Source organism: Anas acuta, chromosome 1, assembly GCF_963932015.1.
Source record: "Anas acuta chromosome 1, bAnaAcu1.1, whole genome shotgun sequence".
NCBI lineage: Eukaryota > Metazoa > Chordata > Aves > Anseriformes > Anatidae > Anas > Anas acuta.
In genome coordinates, this window is record NC_088979.1 from 117,546,605 (window position 1) to 117,565,133 (window position 18,529).

The 18,529-nt window shown below is 42.1% G+C and overlaps 3 protein-coding genes across 10 annotated transcripts in view; 1 reads left to right on the forward strand and 2 right to left on the reverse strand.

Moving 5' to 3' along the window:
* Window positions 1-861, reverse strand: part of NME7 (NME/NM23 family member 7) — a 92,524-nt gene extending 91,663 nt beyond the window's left edge. For 2 of the 3 annotated variants that reach the window (XM_068696369.1, XM_068696351.1), the window contains exon 1: window positions 739-774. In XM_068696369.1, the coding sequence (XP_068552470.1) occupies window positions 739-741 (3 nt within the window). In that variant the 5' untranslated portion in view covers window positions 742-774. Of the gene's footprint in view, window positions 1-738 lie in introns of all 3 variants that reach the window. The other variant, XM_068696358.1, reaches the window with a different exon arrangement.
* Window positions 749-8,082, forward strand: BLZF1 (basic leucine zipper nuclear factor 1). Of its 3 annotated transcripts, none has more exons than XM_068696396.1 (7): window positions 749-851; window positions 1,546-1,602; window positions 2,632-3,071; window positions 3,761-3,960; window positions 4,920-5,048; window positions 5,621-5,840; window positions 6,660-8,082. In XM_068696396.1, the coding sequence occupies exons 2-7, from the start codon at window positions 1,584-1,586 to the stop codon at window positions 6,843-6,845; spliced, it is 1,194 nt and encodes a 397-aa protein (XP_068552497.1). In that variant the 5' UTR covers window positions 749-851; window positions 1,546-1,583; the 3' UTR covers window positions 6,846-8,082. The 3 variants fall into 3 exon arrangements, with proteins under 3 accessions (XP_068552497.1, XP_068552515.1, XP_068552505.1); XM_068696414.1 differs by having other exon boundaries at window positions 6,645-6,818; XM_068696404.1 differs by lacking the exon at window positions 749-851 and adding an exon at window positions 1,409-1,458.
* On the reverse strand, window positions 3,143-17,871 carry CCDC181 (coiled-coil domain containing 181). Of its 4 annotated transcripts, XM_068696342.1 has the most exons (7): window positions 17,704-17,871; window positions 14,144-14,304; window positions 12,628-13,602; window positions 10,404-10,550; window positions 9,608-9,762; window positions 8,871-9,043; window positions 3,143-3,534 (listed from the first exon to the last, which is right to left on the reverse strand). In XM_068696342.1, the coding sequence occupies exons 2-6, from the start codon at window positions 14,279-14,281 to the stop codon at window positions 8,881-8,883; spliced, it is 1,578 nt and encodes a 525-aa protein (XP_068552443.1). In that variant the 5' UTR covers window positions 14,282-14,304; window positions 17,704-17,871; the 3' UTR covers window positions 3,143-3,534; window positions 8,871-8,880. The 4 variants fall into 4 exon arrangements, with proteins under 4 accessions (XP_068552443.1, XP_068552433.1, XP_068552434.1 ...); XM_068696332.1 differs by lacking the exon at window positions 3,143-3,534 and having other exon boundaries at window positions 8,184-9,043; XM_068696333.1 differs by lacking the exons at window positions 3,143-3,534; window positions 17,704-17,871 and adding an exon at window positions 15,496-15,577 and having other exon boundaries at window positions 8,184-9,043.
* Window positions 17,872-18,529: the final 658 nt, after the last annotated feature.

The following is an 18,529-nucleotide window of genomic DNA, read 5'->3' on the forward strand; positions in this document are numbered from 1 at the left end:
AATAAGGAATGTATAAGGAAAAAAATACAAACAGAAACTATAAAAATCATTAAGCAATGGAGCTACGGCAGGACACCATGAAGTCCCTGTCCCCAAAGGCTTTTCAAAACAAGTTAAACAAAATCATCATGGAAATTATTGTTAGAGGTAGCTGTAGGATTCAACACCACTTTAATGGATGGGTTAACTGGTGTCACCTCAGCTGCAAAGGAAGGTTAGAAACACATCACATTTAACATGAAGCAGCTGTGATATGCACTCTGTACCTAGGTGGCATCCGCATAAACTCAGAAAGCGGGACTTCTGCTGACACGGGTAAATACAAAAAGGGCCTTTTTGTGTAATTTAGCCTGGATTCAGCACAAGCCCTGTGTGTGGAAGCGAGCTGGGGTGCCCCTGATGAAGCAGCAGGCGCTGATGCCGAGCGTGGGTGCTGGAGCAGCAGGGACAGCCCCCAGCTGCGTGAGGGCCGGACGGGGCTCTGGGCAGCCCGGTCTGGTGGGGGGTGTCCCTGCCACAGCCGGGGCTGGGGTGAGGCCTTTGGGGTCCCTCCAGCCGCACCCGCCGCGATCCTACAGCCCCACCGCCCGCCTGGGGAACCGCAACGCCCAGCGGTGAGACGTGGTTCCGCCTAAAACCCGCTGCCGGCCTTCCGCTGCGTCCCCTAACCCCAATCCCAGTCCTAATCCCAGTCCTAATCCCAATCCCACCCCAATCCCATCCGCACCGGGCGCTCACCATGGCGCTGCGCCTGCCCGCGCCGTTCCCTAGCAACCGCGGCCCTGCCCCAAGGCCGGAAGCGGAAGCTGAGGCGGGCGCTGCCGGAGCCGGGCGCGGGGCTGCCGCTGAGGGTAACGGCTGCGGGGGGGGGGGGGCGGCCGTTGGGGTCGGGTTCGAATTCGAATTTGGATTCGGATCCGGATCGGGACCCGGGCCCGTCACCGTCTCGCCGTGACGGCTTCGTGCCCTGGCTTAGCTGGGGGCGGCGGGGCGGGGGCTGAGGGAGCCCCGGGAGAGGAGGGGAGGGGAGGCTTCGCTTCTGCTTTCTCGTTTTCCTTCATTTTCTGTGTTTTTTTTACCTTTTTTTTATCCCTTCCAACGCCATCCCGAGGCCTGGGAAGCTGGCAGGGGCCTGCCCCGAGCCCAGCGCGGATGTGGCTTTTTTCCCTGGTGATTTCAGGCTGTCTGTGCGTGCCCCTCAGGCTGTGCTGCGGGGCCGTGGTACTGTCACAGGGGTTTGAGGGGTGGAGGTCGAGCAGCAAGAGCTGGGAGGTCAAGTTCAGTGAAAGAAGAAGCAAATGCTGGAAGCTGCGTGGCCTTTTAGCTCTTCTAGGTCCTGGAGTATTTATTTATTTATTTATTCTGCTTGCTTTTGTTTTTTTTGTTTTTTTTTCCCTTATAAATTACTTACAACTCACGGCAAAGAGCGTGTCAGCGTGCCTGAACTGAACTTTCAAGGTTGTACTAGAAAATAGGGTAACCCAATATTAACCGTCAGTGCTATCTCACTAAATATTTTTTTCCTTCCTTTCCTCTCCTCCTCAGATTCATGTAGTTAAGAAGAACTGAGTGCTAAAGAGAAAATGACATCCCTAGAAAAAGGTAGGTGGTTCGCGTGATATCTAAGCAGACTGGGTTACAAGTACTGTAACCTGAATTCTAAAGGCTTATTCCCTTTATTTAGCTGTTAGGAAACAGTTGTGTGGCCTCATTGCCGCAGTGAAAAACAAAGAGCTGCCTGGATGGGGCAGTTAATACAAAGGGTTTTCGTAATCTAGTTTTGTATGGAAAACCAAATCTGTCACTTGTTTTTACGCTTGTCTGTCAGTCCTACTGTGGTCTTTACAGCCTGGTGGTACTGATTCAACCAACTTGAAAATTGGGCAATGTAATGGCACCACTATGGTATTTTTGAAATTTTGGATAGAGGATGCAGACATGTGTTACCAACCACAGTTTGAGAAAGAACAGCAGCATGTGTAGCTGTGTTGTAAGACACTTTCCTGCCTTTACCCATTGTGAGGAAACTTTAATGTTTAACTCAACTGAAAACTTGGTGAACTTCAGTAAAATGAATGTCAGTGACTGTTATGTTTACTTGGGAATCTAGACCAGATTGCAGCCTCGCTGGGAGTACTGGGGGCCATTGATTAGAAATGAAGTGAAACTGACTCATTCACAATTAAAACGTACAGCAGATAGTACTTTAAACCTCTTAAACTTCTTATGGCATTAGTAGCTATGTAGCTAGTAGCTGCTTTTTATTGTTGCTTTTAAAATAGGCCTGCTCTCATTCTGTCAAGCTCCCAAAATGTGAAGTTTGCTGTCAGCCTATAGGTAATATTGTCACGATTTTTCTTCCTTACTAATTTTTTCTCATGTCTGCATCTACCCAATCTTGTATGGCAGCCCAGAATTAACACAATTCAGATCAATGATTTTGTCTTCATGAGCAATACACACTTAAGTAATGACTTTCTAGATCCTAACTTGTGCTGTAAAGGACTGTTTTACATGTGCAGTGTAAAAAGAAAATCTCCACCTTTAGAGTAAACAAAGGGAAGAGTTGCAATGAAACCATAACAAAATGAAAGGTGGTAAACTTCTCCTTCCACTCTCTCTGAATTTTAGTTGACTATGCCTCGTCACCCATCCGAGGACCTGGAGATGGCATGGAAACAGAGCAGACGGCTGAATCGGTGGAAGCAAGCACTGGAGCCAACACTACGAACCATGTCATCCACCACAGCCCACAGAAAAAGACAGTCTCTTCACTGAGTCCTGGAGTTCTCCAGCTAGGGAAAATACACGCTGATAAATCAGTAGAGGTTGAAGCTATTCGTATACTAGTCCCCAAAGCAGCTATCACCCATGTTGTTCCAACTAAAAATGCTAAAGTAGCTAAATCAGTGGGACATAAAGGAGATCCGTTCCATCAGTCGGATGGCACTGTAGATCCCAAGAAAGAACAGACAGAGTTGAAAAATGCACTTGAAAAGCTAAAGAATTCAGAAAAGCGGTTGTTACAGGATAAAGAAGGTCTCTCTAATCAGCTTCGTATACAGACAGAGGTAAGAAATGAAAGGTTTGTGTTTTTTTTTTCCTCACACACAGATGAGCAGCTCTGGTTTATTTAGACAGTTTGTGAATAAAATCAAAGCTAACTGCTGTGACACTGTAGCCTTGAAACAAAAAGTTTTCCTTTTGAACTTATCAGCTAAGATACAGAGTAAAAGTGCAACTGAGTACTCCAGTGCTGCTTCTCTGTCAGCAGATAAAAATATCAAAGGCGCAAAGCTGAGAGAAACACACTAGAGAGCTGCAGGGAAATGTATCTTTCATGAGAAAAGTCTTTGCTCCTCAACCCAACTGCTAAGTAAAAAAATGTTACCGTAGAAAGGGGGATTGTAACTTTCAAAAGTAATAAATGGATGTCTTGTCTCCTCCTTTGCTATCTTAACTGAGTCAGGACTTGAACGCTGCTGAAACTTTCTTTGTTTCTTGTAGCAGATTTTCATTCTTCCTCTTTGAACACTGTTAAAATTTAAGCAAGAAAGTGTTAACATGTATTAGTCTTAAAAATGTATGGCTTACTGAAGTGTATTGTGAGGCTTAATATACTCTGCTTTGGGTAGATCCCATGCTGGAAGGAGGGAGGCAACTTACTGTTTGGTATTTGCAGTAAGTTCTGCTGCATTCAGAAAGCAGAAGGTGTTTCAACCTCTATTGGTAATAGTAAGATAGTTTGGTCTACTTCTAGGTGAATCGGGAGCTGAAGAAATTGCTTGTTGCTTCTGTTGGGGATGACCTGCAGTATCACTTTGAACGGATGGCTCGTGAGAAAAATCAGCTTATCCTAGAAAACGAAGTCTTGGGCCGGAATATGTCTCAGTTGTCTGAACAACTGGAGCGCATGTCTATACAGTGCGACGTGTGGCGAAGCAAATTCCTAGCGAGCAGGTATTCCCTCTCACAGAACTGTTACAGCAGCATTTTGCTTTAGCCTTTTAATTCACACACCCACTGCAACGCCTGGGGGTGTTCTTATTTATATATGCAGAGCCGCAACAGCTATAAGACACTTACTATGAAGTTCCAGTCTCTTCAAAGATATAAAGAAAGTAAACTCCTTGTAAATCTAAATAATTCTGCCTTTCAAAGGTAGTAGAGTGGGTCCTAACACTACTAAAATCTTAATTTCATTTCTTGTCAATGTAGTAAGACATGTCCAGTATAGGGTTTAAAAATATCTTCCAGGGCAGCTGTCTTGACTCATCTTTTTTTTCTTTTTTCCCCAAATAATCCCCATAAAATCAATTTGTGTAGAAGTTGATTTGATAAACTTTTCTTATAGTGATTCAGGGATCTACTGGGAACAGCAGAAAATGGAAAAGGAGGAAGATCTCTAAATACTCGTGTTACTAAGAACCCTACTGATACTTCTCTAACCATATGCTAATGGGTAGCAAGAGTCAGGAGCAAATCTTAAGCTGGTCTGAATGTCAAAATCTCCTTCGACAATGGATTAGACTTTTAACTTGCTAGGAGTAGTTGATTTTCCAGATCGGCAAATAGCATCATATGATTTTAATCTTCTACTGTAGCCATGTATAACACGCTAAATTTTAATTAGTGATGTTTAATGCATATTGTGGAAAAGCCTTACTGCTTCAAAGAGACAGTACTAGGATAGTCTCCTCCATTTAAGTTGCTGGTATTTAGCAGTTTTGTCATAGAGTGAATGGTAAGTAGCCGTAGCCATCTTACATGTCCTTAGTAATTATGTTGATACAGGCCCTGAAGGGAAGGGAGAGGAACAGCAGCTTAATCCTTAGTTTGAGCTGATTAAATACTGTCGTAGAGTTAAGGTGACTTTGAAACTGCTCACTTAAGTTACTGATTGGAAATTTCTTCTGCAGGGTTATGGCTGATGAGCTAACCAATACCAGAGCAATTCTTCAGCGTCAAACGCGGGATGCACAGAGCGCAATCCAGGATCTGTTGAATGAACGTGATCAGTTCCGTCAAGAAATGATTGAGACACAAAAGTATGATTTTTCTAATCCAGATTACCTCTCTGCAAGCTTTCATTTCTCTCAACTTATTATGGGCTGGAGAAGAATCAAATAGATTTCCTCTGTTCCTGTGATATTTAACAACAACAACATGCTGATGGATAGTATAGTTGCTTTTCAATCTTGGAACTGAAATAGCCAAAGTAGCATTAATTCTTACTCCAGCATTCCCTGGAGGTGCAAGTATACCAGGGAATTGATACCTCTCAGATACTGACCTACATTTAATCGCTTACTGCCTTGACTTCAAGTCTCCTCTATCTCCTTCCAAAGCATACAGATTCTTCTACCTGTATTGACTTCTTAATGCTTATCCAGACAGATATCAAATAAGTTTCACTGGTATTAAAATTCTGTATTGGTGATGCATGGCCGTTGAGAATAGCCTCTTTGCTTCCTTGTTTAAATACTAAACCTTCTTTAGTGGACATCTTGACTTGTGCAGTAGGTTTTGGGAAGAGACGATTCCTCTGAAGCGTGCTGTTTGCTGACAGTATGCATTTTTTAAAAAACAAACAAACACAAATTTTCTCCTTTCTGTGCAGGCTGCTGGAGGAGCTGATGGTTTCTCTTCAGTGGGGGAGACAGCAGACATACTACCCCAGTGCCCAACCATACACTACAACAGAGCTAGCAACTGTGAACTGTAAGCTAGCCAAAGCTGTAAGCTCACATCTTCTTGGAAATGTTGGAACTAGCAGTCCAAAAAAGACTTCAACAGCTGTGGAGTTTTGCAATACCCCTGCTGAGAAAATGGCTGAAAGGGTAAGAACCCTTCACATATCTCCATCTGTCATCACAGCACTGGGTTGTGTTGCCATAAAGCAAGACTTTTCTTTCTGGAAACTACTTACTATCTTATTTAAAAGCTACACCCAAGGGAAACATGCTGAATTGAGCTTTTTGTTTGATATTTAAAAAACAAATCTGGAAGAATAAGCAGAACAACATAATATGTACTGTTTTCTTTTACTGTACATAGCACCACAAATGATTGTGTCAAAATTTGTTTAGACTTAGTGTGTCAGGAGAAAGCCAACTGAAAATACTTAAGTTTAAAAAATGATAGGGAGAAGAGACCTGACTCAGGTAGGAATAAATCATAATACTTCAAGAGTAGTTTCTGTTGCCCTAAAAATAGTATTGTTGAAGGTGGGAGGAAACACAGAGAGAAGCTGTATCTCTTCCAAGATAGGGTTCCACTACAAAAAAGCTTGATGTTTAAATAACAAACTAGACTAACAGTCTAGTCTGGAAGTAGTTGAAATTTAGCAGCAGAAGGCTCACAGTACTTATTTTTTTTTATATATGTATATTAGCCTCACTTAATTTTGCTCAACTAAGCTCAAGAGTTCTGTTATTCTCAAAATCATACCTTGAATTTTGATTGATATTACTAATTCATAAACAGTACTTAATGCTTTTATATTGAGAGTCTGGATAGATGGCCATTTTTTAGTTTTAAATTTGAAATAAAGCTGAAAAACTCTGCTTTTGAGCAGAAATCCTTCCTAGCTGTCACAGAACGATAAGTCTTATTAACCTTAATAGATATATTTTCATTCTCAGCTTTTCCATCTTTAGGTTTTACGTGTACTGGATCCAGCTGCCTGTACAGAAACATCAGCAGAAGCTTCCTTTTCGGAGACTTCTCCATCTTCCTTCCTTTCCACAAAGAAGAATATTGGAAGGTTTCATCCTTACACAAGATACGAAGATATAACTTTCAATTGTTGCAATCACTGTCAAGGGGAGCTGATAGCCCTTTAAAAACACAGCAAACGCAACTGCACATGCACTCTTTCTGAAGACTAACACTAGTTGATGTTCAGCAGGCTTCCTTTTTCCTGTTTCTTTCCATAGGGGTGCATTTAAAATTGGAAATCCTGCACTTTCTGCTTCTCTGCCACTTGAAGTCAGGGACTGACAGGACTTCCTTAGCCTGTGAAATACTTCTACTGTTTTTCAGTCTGAAAAGCTACTTATTTCCTTCTACAAAGGCAAGACCAAAATGTTATGCTGGTCCAAGTTGTAGAACATAGAGATCCCCTTGATTAGTTGAGGTTTACAGTCTCATTAACAAATCTTAATGAATCTCTTGTTAGAGGGAGACAAAAACATAAGCTATACCAAAGTAAATGAAGTATTATATGGTAAAATAATAATATAAAAATCAAAAGACAATGGAATACAGTCAGCTCCGTGTTTTTTTAATATTATTCGAAGTGAGGAACTGTCCTCAAGTCTATGTTCAGCCTTTTAAATTTAGTAATATAAAGGAGTGTGTGCAATGAGGCTTTACAGCTGTAAGCTCTGAAAGAGCATATGCAGTATTGCTGCCCTCCTCATATGGAGAAGGGGAAAAGAGCTTGGATGAGCTCTATCTATAATATATAAAAAGGACCTGGCTTTAAATGGATTCTAGAAAATGGGGGGAAGGGAGGGGGGTGATGAAACTATGCCTTTTCCATCTATTTCAGCTTCCAGAGCCAAGCTGTTAGGTAGCTGAACCTCAGCAAAGAAAGTCTTATGTAGCTCCTTTAGTACACAGTGCTGAAACCTGACCTAGCATTAAGAACTCAGTCCTTGCCCAAAGTCTTCCTGGGTGTTGCAGGAGGCTGATGGTAAGCACTAAGTTTGCACAAGTACTAGTAAAAAAAAAAAAAAGTATTTTTACTCTTATGATTTTATTTTCTTGATGTTGGTTCAAAGAGATACTCCAGCAGATCATCTGCTGAATCCAAAGAAGCCTATTCAAATTTAAGTTGCAAATGTAGAGGAAAGTTAGGAGGATGCAAATACACATTTTGATTTGTTTTCTCTCCCATATTTATCATATGTAGCTGTCTAGTTTGGAGAAAGGGTTTCTACAATGGCTGCCTTCCCCCAGTTTTTCTTTAAATCTCATACCATGCTCCGAGTATATAAGTTACAAATTCCTACTGTTTCTGGCCATGCTTTGGGTTGCATGAAGAAAACTACAATAAACTTTCTTTGCTTACTTTAATGTTACAGTTTTGGATTTAATACAGCTGTGTCTTTGACCCTGCATTCCTTTGATTTCATCAGTCACCTCAGCATATTCTCTTGTATCAAGAGTACACAGCATCAAGGGTGACATAGTTTATTTCAATAAGTTTAGCAAACATGGACATGTAGACAAGGAATCCAGCTTCCTTGATAGTGGTAAAGATCATAATTCACATTATTTCATGGAGTATAAAACTACTGAATATGTGTGCATCGGTCTGGCTCAAAGAAATAAGTTTCTGAAAAAACGATGCGAGTTCACATACGTGTTAGCCTTCGGTCACCACTTCCTCTGAAGTAAGTGTCCTCTGGCCTAGCCAGGACAGCTGGTCCACAAAGCAGTAGAAAGCAGTAACTCAAAGATTCAAGAAACAGCATTTTCCAACAACACAACAAGTTGTACAGGCATCATCACAAGCAGCAAACAGCAATATTAATCCAGCAAAAATTCACCATTTTACATATAGCCTGCATCCGGGAATTCATGGTGGAGTACAGTAATAAAGTGCCTTTGAAAGGGGAGTATGTATTTGCCACCCTTGCAAACAGATCTCACTCTCATTTAGATTTGGTCAAACCAAGAAGATCCCTGAGTTGTACATAAAAGCAGGCTTTTCAACAAAATTCGTTACGAATAAATAGCAAAACCATTGTCAATGAAGAGAATTGTTAAACTCGCTTGAAAGCTTTAAAAACACCACAAAGTCAGTAGCTGTAAAGAGACATAAAAATTCAGAGGGTTGCCCCCAAGAACTCTGTAGTTACCTCTAAATTTTCAACTGTAATGGTCTCTGAAGCGAAAGGATTTAGGCTCTGAACTAATGCAGTGGATGTTCTGCATCTGTTTTGCTCTTCTGGCTTCTAATCTAAGCTGCCTCGCTCGCTCTTTAGCGGCCAGTTCTTCTGCTCGTTTTTCTTCTCTCTTCCTTTTTAGCCATCTGTGGAGAGAGAAACAGGACTGACAGGTAACTGAAATTTTTATGTCATCCATTCAAAGGAGGCTGGACCCCGTGTAACTAGAGTCACCTGGTGCTGCAGGATAAAGATGTTAGGGCCAACTAAAAGCCCATCATTCCCAAACACGAGAGGTACTACTTTTCTATCCCAGCACTCCTGGTTCTGCATCCACATTCCCTACCCCCTTTTGTTGAGCTGATTCAACTTGCAGACTCAAGAAAAAAAATCACTTTACCAGATAAACTTTCTGCCCGTTTAATAGACTAAATTGGCACACGACTGCTTTAAAACAGGCAAAAAGGACTAGGGGAAAAGGATCTCTCTTTTTCAGCAGAAGCAATCCGCTAGTTCAGCTCAGGCTGTGACAACTAATTTCACAGCAACAAACATCAAAGAACTGATGTGTTTTTTCTACAGTATAAACTAATGAGGGCATATTCGCTCAAAAAAAGACTTCAGCATTCAAGATGTACTATAAAATGACAGCCTAAATTAATACACTACAAAAAGTTCAAAATGGATTCCCTGGGAATGTTTCTACTCACTCTTTGAAAGCTCTGTTGCATTCCTCTGTTCTTGGGAAAAAGGCAATTCCCTCTGCCTGCCGTCTCAAAATTTCTATCTGTTTTTCCTTCATGTGTTCTTGGTGCTTTTTTTTAAGCCATAACTTGAAGGCTTCTTCTGGATTCCTACTCCTGTCCTATTTAAATAAAAGACATATATACATGAGGCTTATCATCAAATGACCTTTATATTAATCATTTTATTATAATTTTTCAACTCCACTGGCATTTCCATCCACATTAGGGAAATGTATTTTATAGGCAAACAACCATATGCTAATCTGTCATTGAATACACAAATGAACAAGCATTCAAAGCAATATGTTTAAAAAAAAAATACTAAATTTAGTTTTTCAAGCCCCTTGCTGCAAGACAGAGGAACTTCAGAGTATCTGAATCATCATGGTTGGTCACATCACATGCATTAACAAGGCCAGCAAGTTCTGATGGTAATGAATATACTTCAAAGGGTTTTCTGGCTTGTTCACTGCTGGGCTCAGTAAAGTCATTCACCTGCTAAAAAAGGGCATCGCTGTACCTCCTGTGATTTTATAGCTATTAAGGTCACACGTGGAGCCTGTACGGCATAAGCCAGCCTGGCAGGCAGAACCATCCTGAACATGCAAGTCAGTCTAGCTCTTCACCAAAACAGTATGACAAAAACATTTCCTATCACTATGAATGTTCATAAACTTTGCTAAGAACAGGGGCTTAGACTTCAGTTTTCCTATCTAACCAGAACAGTGTAACTCCCAGTCTCACATTATGGTGTTCTTACTTTGCTGTTCAAGTTTTCCAGCTCCTTTGCACGACGAATTCGTTTTTCTTCTTGCACTTGTTCTTTCTTCTTCTGTAACCAGGCTCGAAATACCATCTCATTCTCCCTTCTCTTCTGTTCTTCTTGTTCTTTTTTCCTTTCTTCTTCCTTGTATGAGATTAAGAGTGAATAAAAATCTTGCTCATTGAGATAACTGTCTTAATCTGCAAAGGCTTCATTGTCAAAGTGGGTAATAAATGAGACATTTGAATTACATCTGACACAAAAATACTGATGGAACAGGAATACTCAGACTGCAGCAAGCTGGTACTGTTTTAAGAAGAAATTAGCGCATGTTTTATTTACCTGTTTTTTGTGATTACCTCCATTTCCGTGATACATCCCAACTCATGGGCATTTCAGTAGCTACTGGTCATCTGCCCATAACAAAATGACATCTGCCCAATTAAACTGATTTGAAGCCAATCAGAGCTAATTGATGCATTTTAAATATTAAAGAAACCCTCAGGCTTGAGAGACCATTAAACCCTAAAGGATAGTTAACTGCTCACGGACTGCTGGCACTACCATATTAATGGAGATATTTTTTTTGGACATGAAGTTGAAATGAATTTATTCACAGAATTATTAATAGCTTAACACTTTTCTCAAGTTTAAAAAAAGGATTTTTACAAAACTGAAAACACTTCTTGTAATTATTAATCACATTTTAGCTTACAAGTATCTATAAATAGCAGAAATGGTTTCAAACAATGCTTCAGAAAACTGAGGAGGACAGTTTGTCAGGTTTTAATTCTCTGACACAAAAGCTGTAATCCCCATTCATTTCCAAAATCTACTCTTCCTGCGAATAGATGATATTCCTCCCACTCACACACAACTTGCAGACAGCATCCTACAAACTTACAATTTCCACTCTACTGAAATTAAAAAAAATAAAAAAAAAACAACCCAAGCACCAAAATGAGGCAGATGCATTCAAATAACGTAAAGAAATGTTTTGTGCCTGTGAAATCCAGTGTTAGCTCACCTTCACAGATGAAGAAATACAATACTACATTCTTACCTTCTTCAGGAATTAGCCAATGAAGTAGTGCAGACTACATTAGCCTAGTAACAGAAGGTTGCCTCCACCACACTAATTGTTTTAAATGTGCGAAGAATGCTGTCAAGAGATCTAGACTTGTGTGTACAAATATAGCACAGCAGTAATTCTCCACGTTTCATGCCCCTCATCACTGCCATCAGCAAACTTTTCACACAAAACAGGCCAGAACTATTTCCAGCTTGCTTAGAACATCACGGCACAGAAAAACATGTTCTTTTTATTCAGACCATGACCTTACATTTAAAGCACCTGACTAGAACCCTAGAGAAGTGTGAACAGTTTGGTTAGAATCCAAACCACCTATCCTGTCCTGAATGAATATGTATAAATAGTTTCCTGATGCGATCATTATTATCACAGAATGGTTTGGGTTGGAAAGGACCTTAAAGATCATCTTTGCAGCTCTCCTCTGGACTCATTCTTGACCTGTAACCAAGAAGGCATGCCCATTTTGAAGTCTTCCTTCCATTTCAAACACACATACTGCTTTGTTCATAGATCTCACAGCCACCCTCCTGTGTAAAACCTTACTTTATGACTAAACACTCTCCCATCTGATAATTGCCTATTATATACTTCATCAGCACCCACACGTGCACCTGCATTATTGTGGTTAATGCTAGTTTTCTCCACAGACCACACTGCAATGTAGATGTGATACTGTGTACAATGTTCCAGCAAAGAGTGGACCTGTAATGGAATTTACAGGGAGTCAATAAGCAAAAGCTGTAAGTACAATAAAGCAAAAAAAAAAAAAGGCTTATTTATAAAGGATGTATTAAATAAATACTTAATTTCTACTGTGAGCAAGGGATGGTCCTATACCACTCCATGGTTTTGGTGTCTCTTTGTATTGTTTTTTGTTTGTTTGCTTTTTGTTTTGTTTTTTAATAAAAAATAAAAGGAAAGGAAAAGAAAGGAAAGGAAAGGAAAGGAAAGGAAAGGAGTTTTGAGAGATTCTGTACAAACTCCAGAGAATTACTATTATTATTACTGAGTAAATGCCCTGAACATGTGGCCTGTGTGAAGATCATTGTGATCTGCATGTTGTAGGAATGTGCCCAATGAAGGAATGTGAAGGTCACTGTGATCTGCTCATTGCCTCTGTATCTTTACCTCTTTCCTCATTTTTTCCTTCCTTTGTTCTAGCTGCTTCCGCAGTTCTTTTTGTCTGGGAGAAAGACAGTAAGTGGAACTTCTCACGGGCACATTTGCAGATTGTGCTCTTGGCGGAGTCTTCCGTTTTCCCAGACCTCTTGCAGCATTGATAGCAGAGGTTGGACGATACTTAGGGTTAGATGGGGGCTTAGGGAAATACACACACTCTTCACCAGCAGGAGACAAAGAATGTACACCTGGTCTTACGGGAGGTACTTCCTTCATTCGAGAGACAGCACCAGAAGAACTAGGGTATGATTTTGGAGACGTACGTTGAGTTTCAATATCAGTGAAAGAAACACTTATTGGGGGCAAAAATCCCTGGCTTTCAATATCACGTAAACTTAGAAGTTCAAACTTCCCATCTTTTTCTACCAGGATTTTACCATCCTTCTGCTCCTCATTCTTGCCAGCATGTGGTGAAAACAATGAGCTTTCCTGTCCCATTTCATTAGAAATATGCAACCGAGATAGCCTATTTGAGACATCATCTTCTCTTGCAAAGTCTGTTTTACAAACTTCAGCATCTTCTGGAGGAGGAACTTCAAGATCCACCAACGTATCCTTAAATTTTAACTTCCGTTCTCTATTCTCATCCACAGGAGCTTGATTCTCCAGCTGCTTGTTGGCTTCTTCAATCTTTTCCAAGATGTAACGCTTTATTTCTTCGTCCTCTTCCTCATCCAGTTGCTGCTGGTTTTCTAGCTTGGATTCCTGGATAGAGCACTCACTATCCGTATCAGACAGATGATCCCCCTGTTTCATGTGAGACCCAGATACCAAACTTTCTTCATTGCGGGGTTTCACTTTCACATCTATGCCAGCTTCTGAAAGCTGATCTGGATTTTCTTCCATTTCCTCACTGTCTTCCTCAAAGGTCTCCACAACTTTAACATTTTTTCCTTTGATATGTTCTTCATTTCTTTCAGGACTCTGAAAAAATAAACATAAACTATTTATCTCAAACTGTTCTCCCAACAAAGAACAGTATCAGGGAAACAGAAAAGGAACAGCAAGAGAGGAAAGCAGTACTAACCACACTATTTTTTTAAAACAGGCTGTCAGATAATGTCTTAACAAATACCCTTTTTTGGTGCTAACATCTCTGCTACAGTTTCCCCATGTTAACATCTATACAAAGTTTAACCAACCGTGGCTGGAGCAGTAAAGCAATCAGCGACAATACGAAAAGAGAACAATGTGTTGCACAAATACTTGAAGGAGCCTGCACTGAAAGCAGAAGTACTTTGTACTGAACGTATTATTTTCAATGAACATTTAATTTTTTGTTTTAAGACAATTATAAGCAAACTAATCAGTTCATTGAAATATTTTTCACTATAGTTCCAAATAATATTCCTTCTCAAAATTCAGCAAACATACCTACGCATCTCAAGCCACACTGATTTTTGTGCTTTCATATTACTCTTTCGTCCTTCTAACTAAGAAAACTAGTAATTAATTTAACAAATACCTCTATTTCACCGAGGTTTTCTTTTTCCTCTTCATTAATTAGCCATTCAAGGTCTTTTTCAAAGTCATCCTCATATTCTCCACTTTCTGTTATATCACCCATATTTGCCGGATCACCTTGGTCATCATTTTCACTCATTTTGGTGATGCCTTAGAGTAATACTACAAAAGAAGGAAAAAATGTTTTAAAACTCCAGTGACACACGAGCACAGAATGTTGGTATCTCCCACGGCACCCACATCAAACTTGGGAGCAGAATCAACACAACCACGTCAGATAGTGCCACAGCACCTCAGAACTAAGGAGCATTAATGGCCTTGAACATGAATGGTTTTGGCCTTTTCAGCTCTGGCTAGCAGGGCAAGATCTAAGTCAAAACAAAATGAAATGTACTCAGTAACCAGTCAATCTGGCTATAGTCAAATTCATGACAAAACTGAGGGTAAGCCACTATAAGGATGGGATCTGGCAAACAATCTTTTCTCTTTGTACCCACTGCTGTCTGCTGGAGTTGCTGCTTCTGTCCCTCTCTCACAGGATAAACCTGCATCATTTACAGTACACCACTACATGAGCACAGCATAGCAGATGGCAACACAACACGGGATGTAAGAATTAGCTCTGACCCCAAATGGCCCTGGAACAGCAGAACAGCTCTTGCTGTTTGATCCTTCCTGCCTTTCCAGACAGTAAGGGCCGCATCTGGACTTCCCAACCTGTAAGCATTTTGTAGTGTTTTGTAAAAACTCTTCCATCCAGAAGCTGTTGATTAAATTCCTTCAAGGTTTTAAATTCTGGTGAGCATCTTTGAGTTCTCAGGTATTTACTCACACAAACGCCTGCTCTGACTCTTAAAACCCTATGTACCACAGCTGACAAGCATTGCTCTTTTAGACCTCAAAATTTAGTCAAGATTTAGCTACAAGAGAATAATAGTAAAGCTGGATACTTTTATTGCAAACTTGTTTGTATGCAAACTTTACAAAAGCTCCTCTTTTTGCTTGAACTGCATTTTGGTCAATAGAAATGACAACGAAGCCCCATCCAGCCTGGCCTTGAGCACCTCCAGGGATGGGGCACCCACAGCTGCCCTGCGCAAGCTGTTCCAGTGCCTCACCACCCTCACGACAAGAATTTCTTCCTAATATCTAACCTAAATCTCCCCTCTCTGAGCTTAAAGCCATAACCCCTTGTCCTCTCAAGGCACACCTGCCACCTATTTTCCATTTTTAGGGCGGAAGGGAGCAGAAGGAGCAATGTACCCGGTGCCTGGCTCCCTCCACACCCCAGCCCCGCGTCACCAAGACACCGCCCGCCCCGGCCGCCATGAGCCGCCCCCCCCAGCTCCGCACCGCCCGGCGCTGTCGCCATGGCAGCAGCACGGGCCCCGCTCCCCGCCGACGGCGGCCCCCGAGGCCCAAAGTCCGTGTGGCGCCGCCCCGTCGCCATGGCGTTATTTATTTATATATATATTTATTTATTTTTGGTTCCTGGCCCCCGCTGCTGGCGAGAAGCAGGGTCAGAGGGGGGAGCTGCCGGTGTCAAAATCGGAGCTTTTGTTAGTAAAAATAGCGCTGCACCTGCAGGGAGCTGACCTGCTGCATCACGTCACTCTCAGATCACACAGCGTTTTCACAGAACTTCAAAATGTAGTGGAAAAAAAAAAATTATTAATAAAAATAATAAAAATAATAAAAAATCCAACCCCAAATAAATAACCTTCTGGGCTGGAGGAGCCAGCAGGCACAGCACCAGGGCTGCATGTTGTGGGTGCAGGCACTGACTGAAACAACCTCCATGCTGGCTAGATTGGCAATGGCACCCGCCTTCATGACATGTGCAGCATGGCGCTGTATCTCCCAGCATGGCATCCAGGGGGATGGCCCCCCTCAGGCTGCCTGCCACCACAAAGCTGCAGCAGCACGATGGCTGTGGGCAGAGGGGAAGGAGGTGTCTTGGCTGGCAGCACCAACATGGCACCCATCACCTCACCCCAACATGGCGCCCATCACCTCATCCCCCACATGGCGCCTGGTCCCCGTTTTGAAAACACAACAAACGAAAAAACAACAACAAAAAACCACATCATTAACTGAGCTGAAAATGACAATCTACAAGTACACCAGAAGGCCAAACACCTCAGGGACAACATGTTCTGTGTCCCAAAGGCTATGTAAATAAAATAAAACCCAGGCAGAAAACAGCCAGGAGTAAATTTAGCCTGGGCATCAATAGCTGTAAAGGTTATGAGGACAGTTACCCTTGCACTCATAGCAGGGGGCTAAACTGCCTCAAGGTGGGTTTCAGGAGGTTTCTGAAGGCTTCTGTTGCAGGGGTTTCCTCTAGTCCTATGATATACAGCAAGAAGATAAATGGGTTTTGACATTGCTTTCAGCAAGTAGGAAGGGCTCCTTGGTATTTACCTGAGATATACATGGTTCCTGCTGCACCTGGAAAAACGTCAACCACTGATCTGCAACCCAGGGTCACTTAGGTATCTCGTACGTGAAGATGACACTCCGGAGTTTCAATTTTCTGCATTTTACAGACAGGTGGCTTAGACAAGTTCACAGCAGACTAAAATAAAGCTTTGATATTCCTCCTGGTTCTCTTTGTGCTCTGCTTTTATCGTAAGACCATCTTTCATCTTACAAGCCAGTGCTACCGCTTTCATTCACAAGAGATGCTTTATTCCACTAATTACAAATTGGTGTGATTTTAAAACAAGGATTAGACCCAGTTGCTGGAATATCAAGCTATAATCCTTAATAATGATATTTAAATAATGTAAGACGTTTAAAAATGGTATTTTAGGATCAATCTATCAATCTATCACATGCTTGTGTTTGTGAACCCATATGTCATTAAGTTTAGGTTTTCAGGTGTTCCTTTCTGCAAGGGAGCTACACAACACAGTTGTGAAGAAATGCAATGAAAACAATAGCTGAGCAATGCAGTGCTTCGGGGACAGGCCCCAACACGTTGGTTGCTTTTTTCCGTGTCACTAATACATCAGATGCCACCTTTAGGGAACAGAGAGAGGCTGCATAACACCTTCAGAGAGCTGTTAAACAAGCACCGTAACACCTTTTATATGGTTTGTAGGAAGCAGCTGACACTGTCAAGAGTCACTAGGAATAAGGTACAGAGCTGCCAGTCCCCTGTCCCTTTCCATAAGGAAAGTCCCTATTTCCTTCCCAAGTGCTTGGTTACAGTGACACTGATAGAACAGAAAATGTAATCACATCTGTGCAGAGCCCTCCCCTTCCCCTGAAAGCTCTGCCAGAACAGCCTGCTGTTTGAGACACAGAGAGACACAGCACAGTAGAGTAAAACCCTGCAATGCCTTGGCAGGCTTTCGGGGTCAGCGCTAGCCCAGGGTCACCACAGTGGGGGCTGCCCACTGAACAGCACCCTCCAGCAGGTCTCACCCTGCCTTACCTTTTGGACACAGCAAGCCTCTCCCCCTGACGAGGATCCCAAAGTCCAGAAGCCATGCCAAGGATGACCAGTATCACAGCAAGCCCGGCGCAGGATGCACAGACTGAGCTGACACTTACCTCCAGCAGCACCCGGCACAAGCTGGAACAGGGAAACAGCCACCGTGTCCCAGGGAGGCACCCCAGCAGCGTGTGGTATTTATCTCGTCTCTATCAAACCGCAGCGTGCACTGTACCACCAAGGCAGGGATTCAGCTCCGTGGCAGTAGCTAGGCGTCTCTTCTCAGCTCTCACTATATGCAATGGGAGGAGCAAGGGGGATTGCCATGGTTCACGTGGACCTGCTTTGCTCACAGGCAAGAGCAGCTTCAGGATTCTTGTCACAACACCTTTCACCAGTACCAGCGACATTCAATGCTCGAATCTGCCTTAAAACGTAACGCTATACTATCTGAGCTACTAATTACCCTCTTGCTGTATGCAAGCATAGATTTTAATCCCTTGCACAGCCAAGAAGCTCAGGCTGGCATCCCTTTACAGCTAACTCCTGTATTTACCCAGAGGAAGCTGATGAATGAAATTCAGAAGCCTAACATGCTGACAATCCTATCCATCCTGCCTCAGGGATAAGGCTCTCAAAGAAACACTTGCAAGGACTGCATTTTTTCCTAGCAAGGACTGCATTTTCTCCTAGCACACACCCATTCTCTCCAACTACCACCCATTTTTTATTTTTCACCCAGCCCTACAGAAAGCTTGCTGGCTACAAACTGGCAGTGGATATTCAGAGAGCAGTTTCACCTGCAGCATAGCCTGCACTAGCAGGTACAAGCCATCTCTTCCAGAATCACAAGACAGGAATGGACAGCTTTCCAGTCAAGTGTGGCATGTCAGGAGAGGTAATGTATAGTGTTTCTTCCTTAGGGCCTCAATTTCATAATTGGGT

Bases quoted from the DNA above. Each gene is read 5' to 3' on its own strand.
- BLZF1 (XM_068696396.1), top strand. The intron at 3,961-4,919 runs GTATTCCCTCTC...TTTCTTCTGCAG, and splicing joins AGCAAATTCCTAGCGAGCAG to GGTTATGGCTGATGAGCTAA. The intron at 5,049-5,620 runs GTATGATTTTTC...CTTTCTGTGCAG, and splicing joins GAAATGATTGAGACACAAAA to GCTGCTGGAGGAGCTGATGG.
- CCDC181 (XM_068696342.1), bottom strand. From the start codon at position 14,281: ATGAGTGAAAATGATGACCAAGGTGATCCGGCAAATATGGGTGATATA. The intron at 13,603-14,143 runs GTATTTGTTAAA...TTATTTTTTCAG, and splicing joins AAAACCTCGGTGAAATAGAG to AGTCCTGAAAGAAATGAAGA. The intron at 9,044-9,607 runs GTGAGTAGAAAC...CTCTCTCCACAG, and splicing joins TGCAACAGAGCTTTCAAAGA to ATGGCTAAAAAGGAAGAGAG.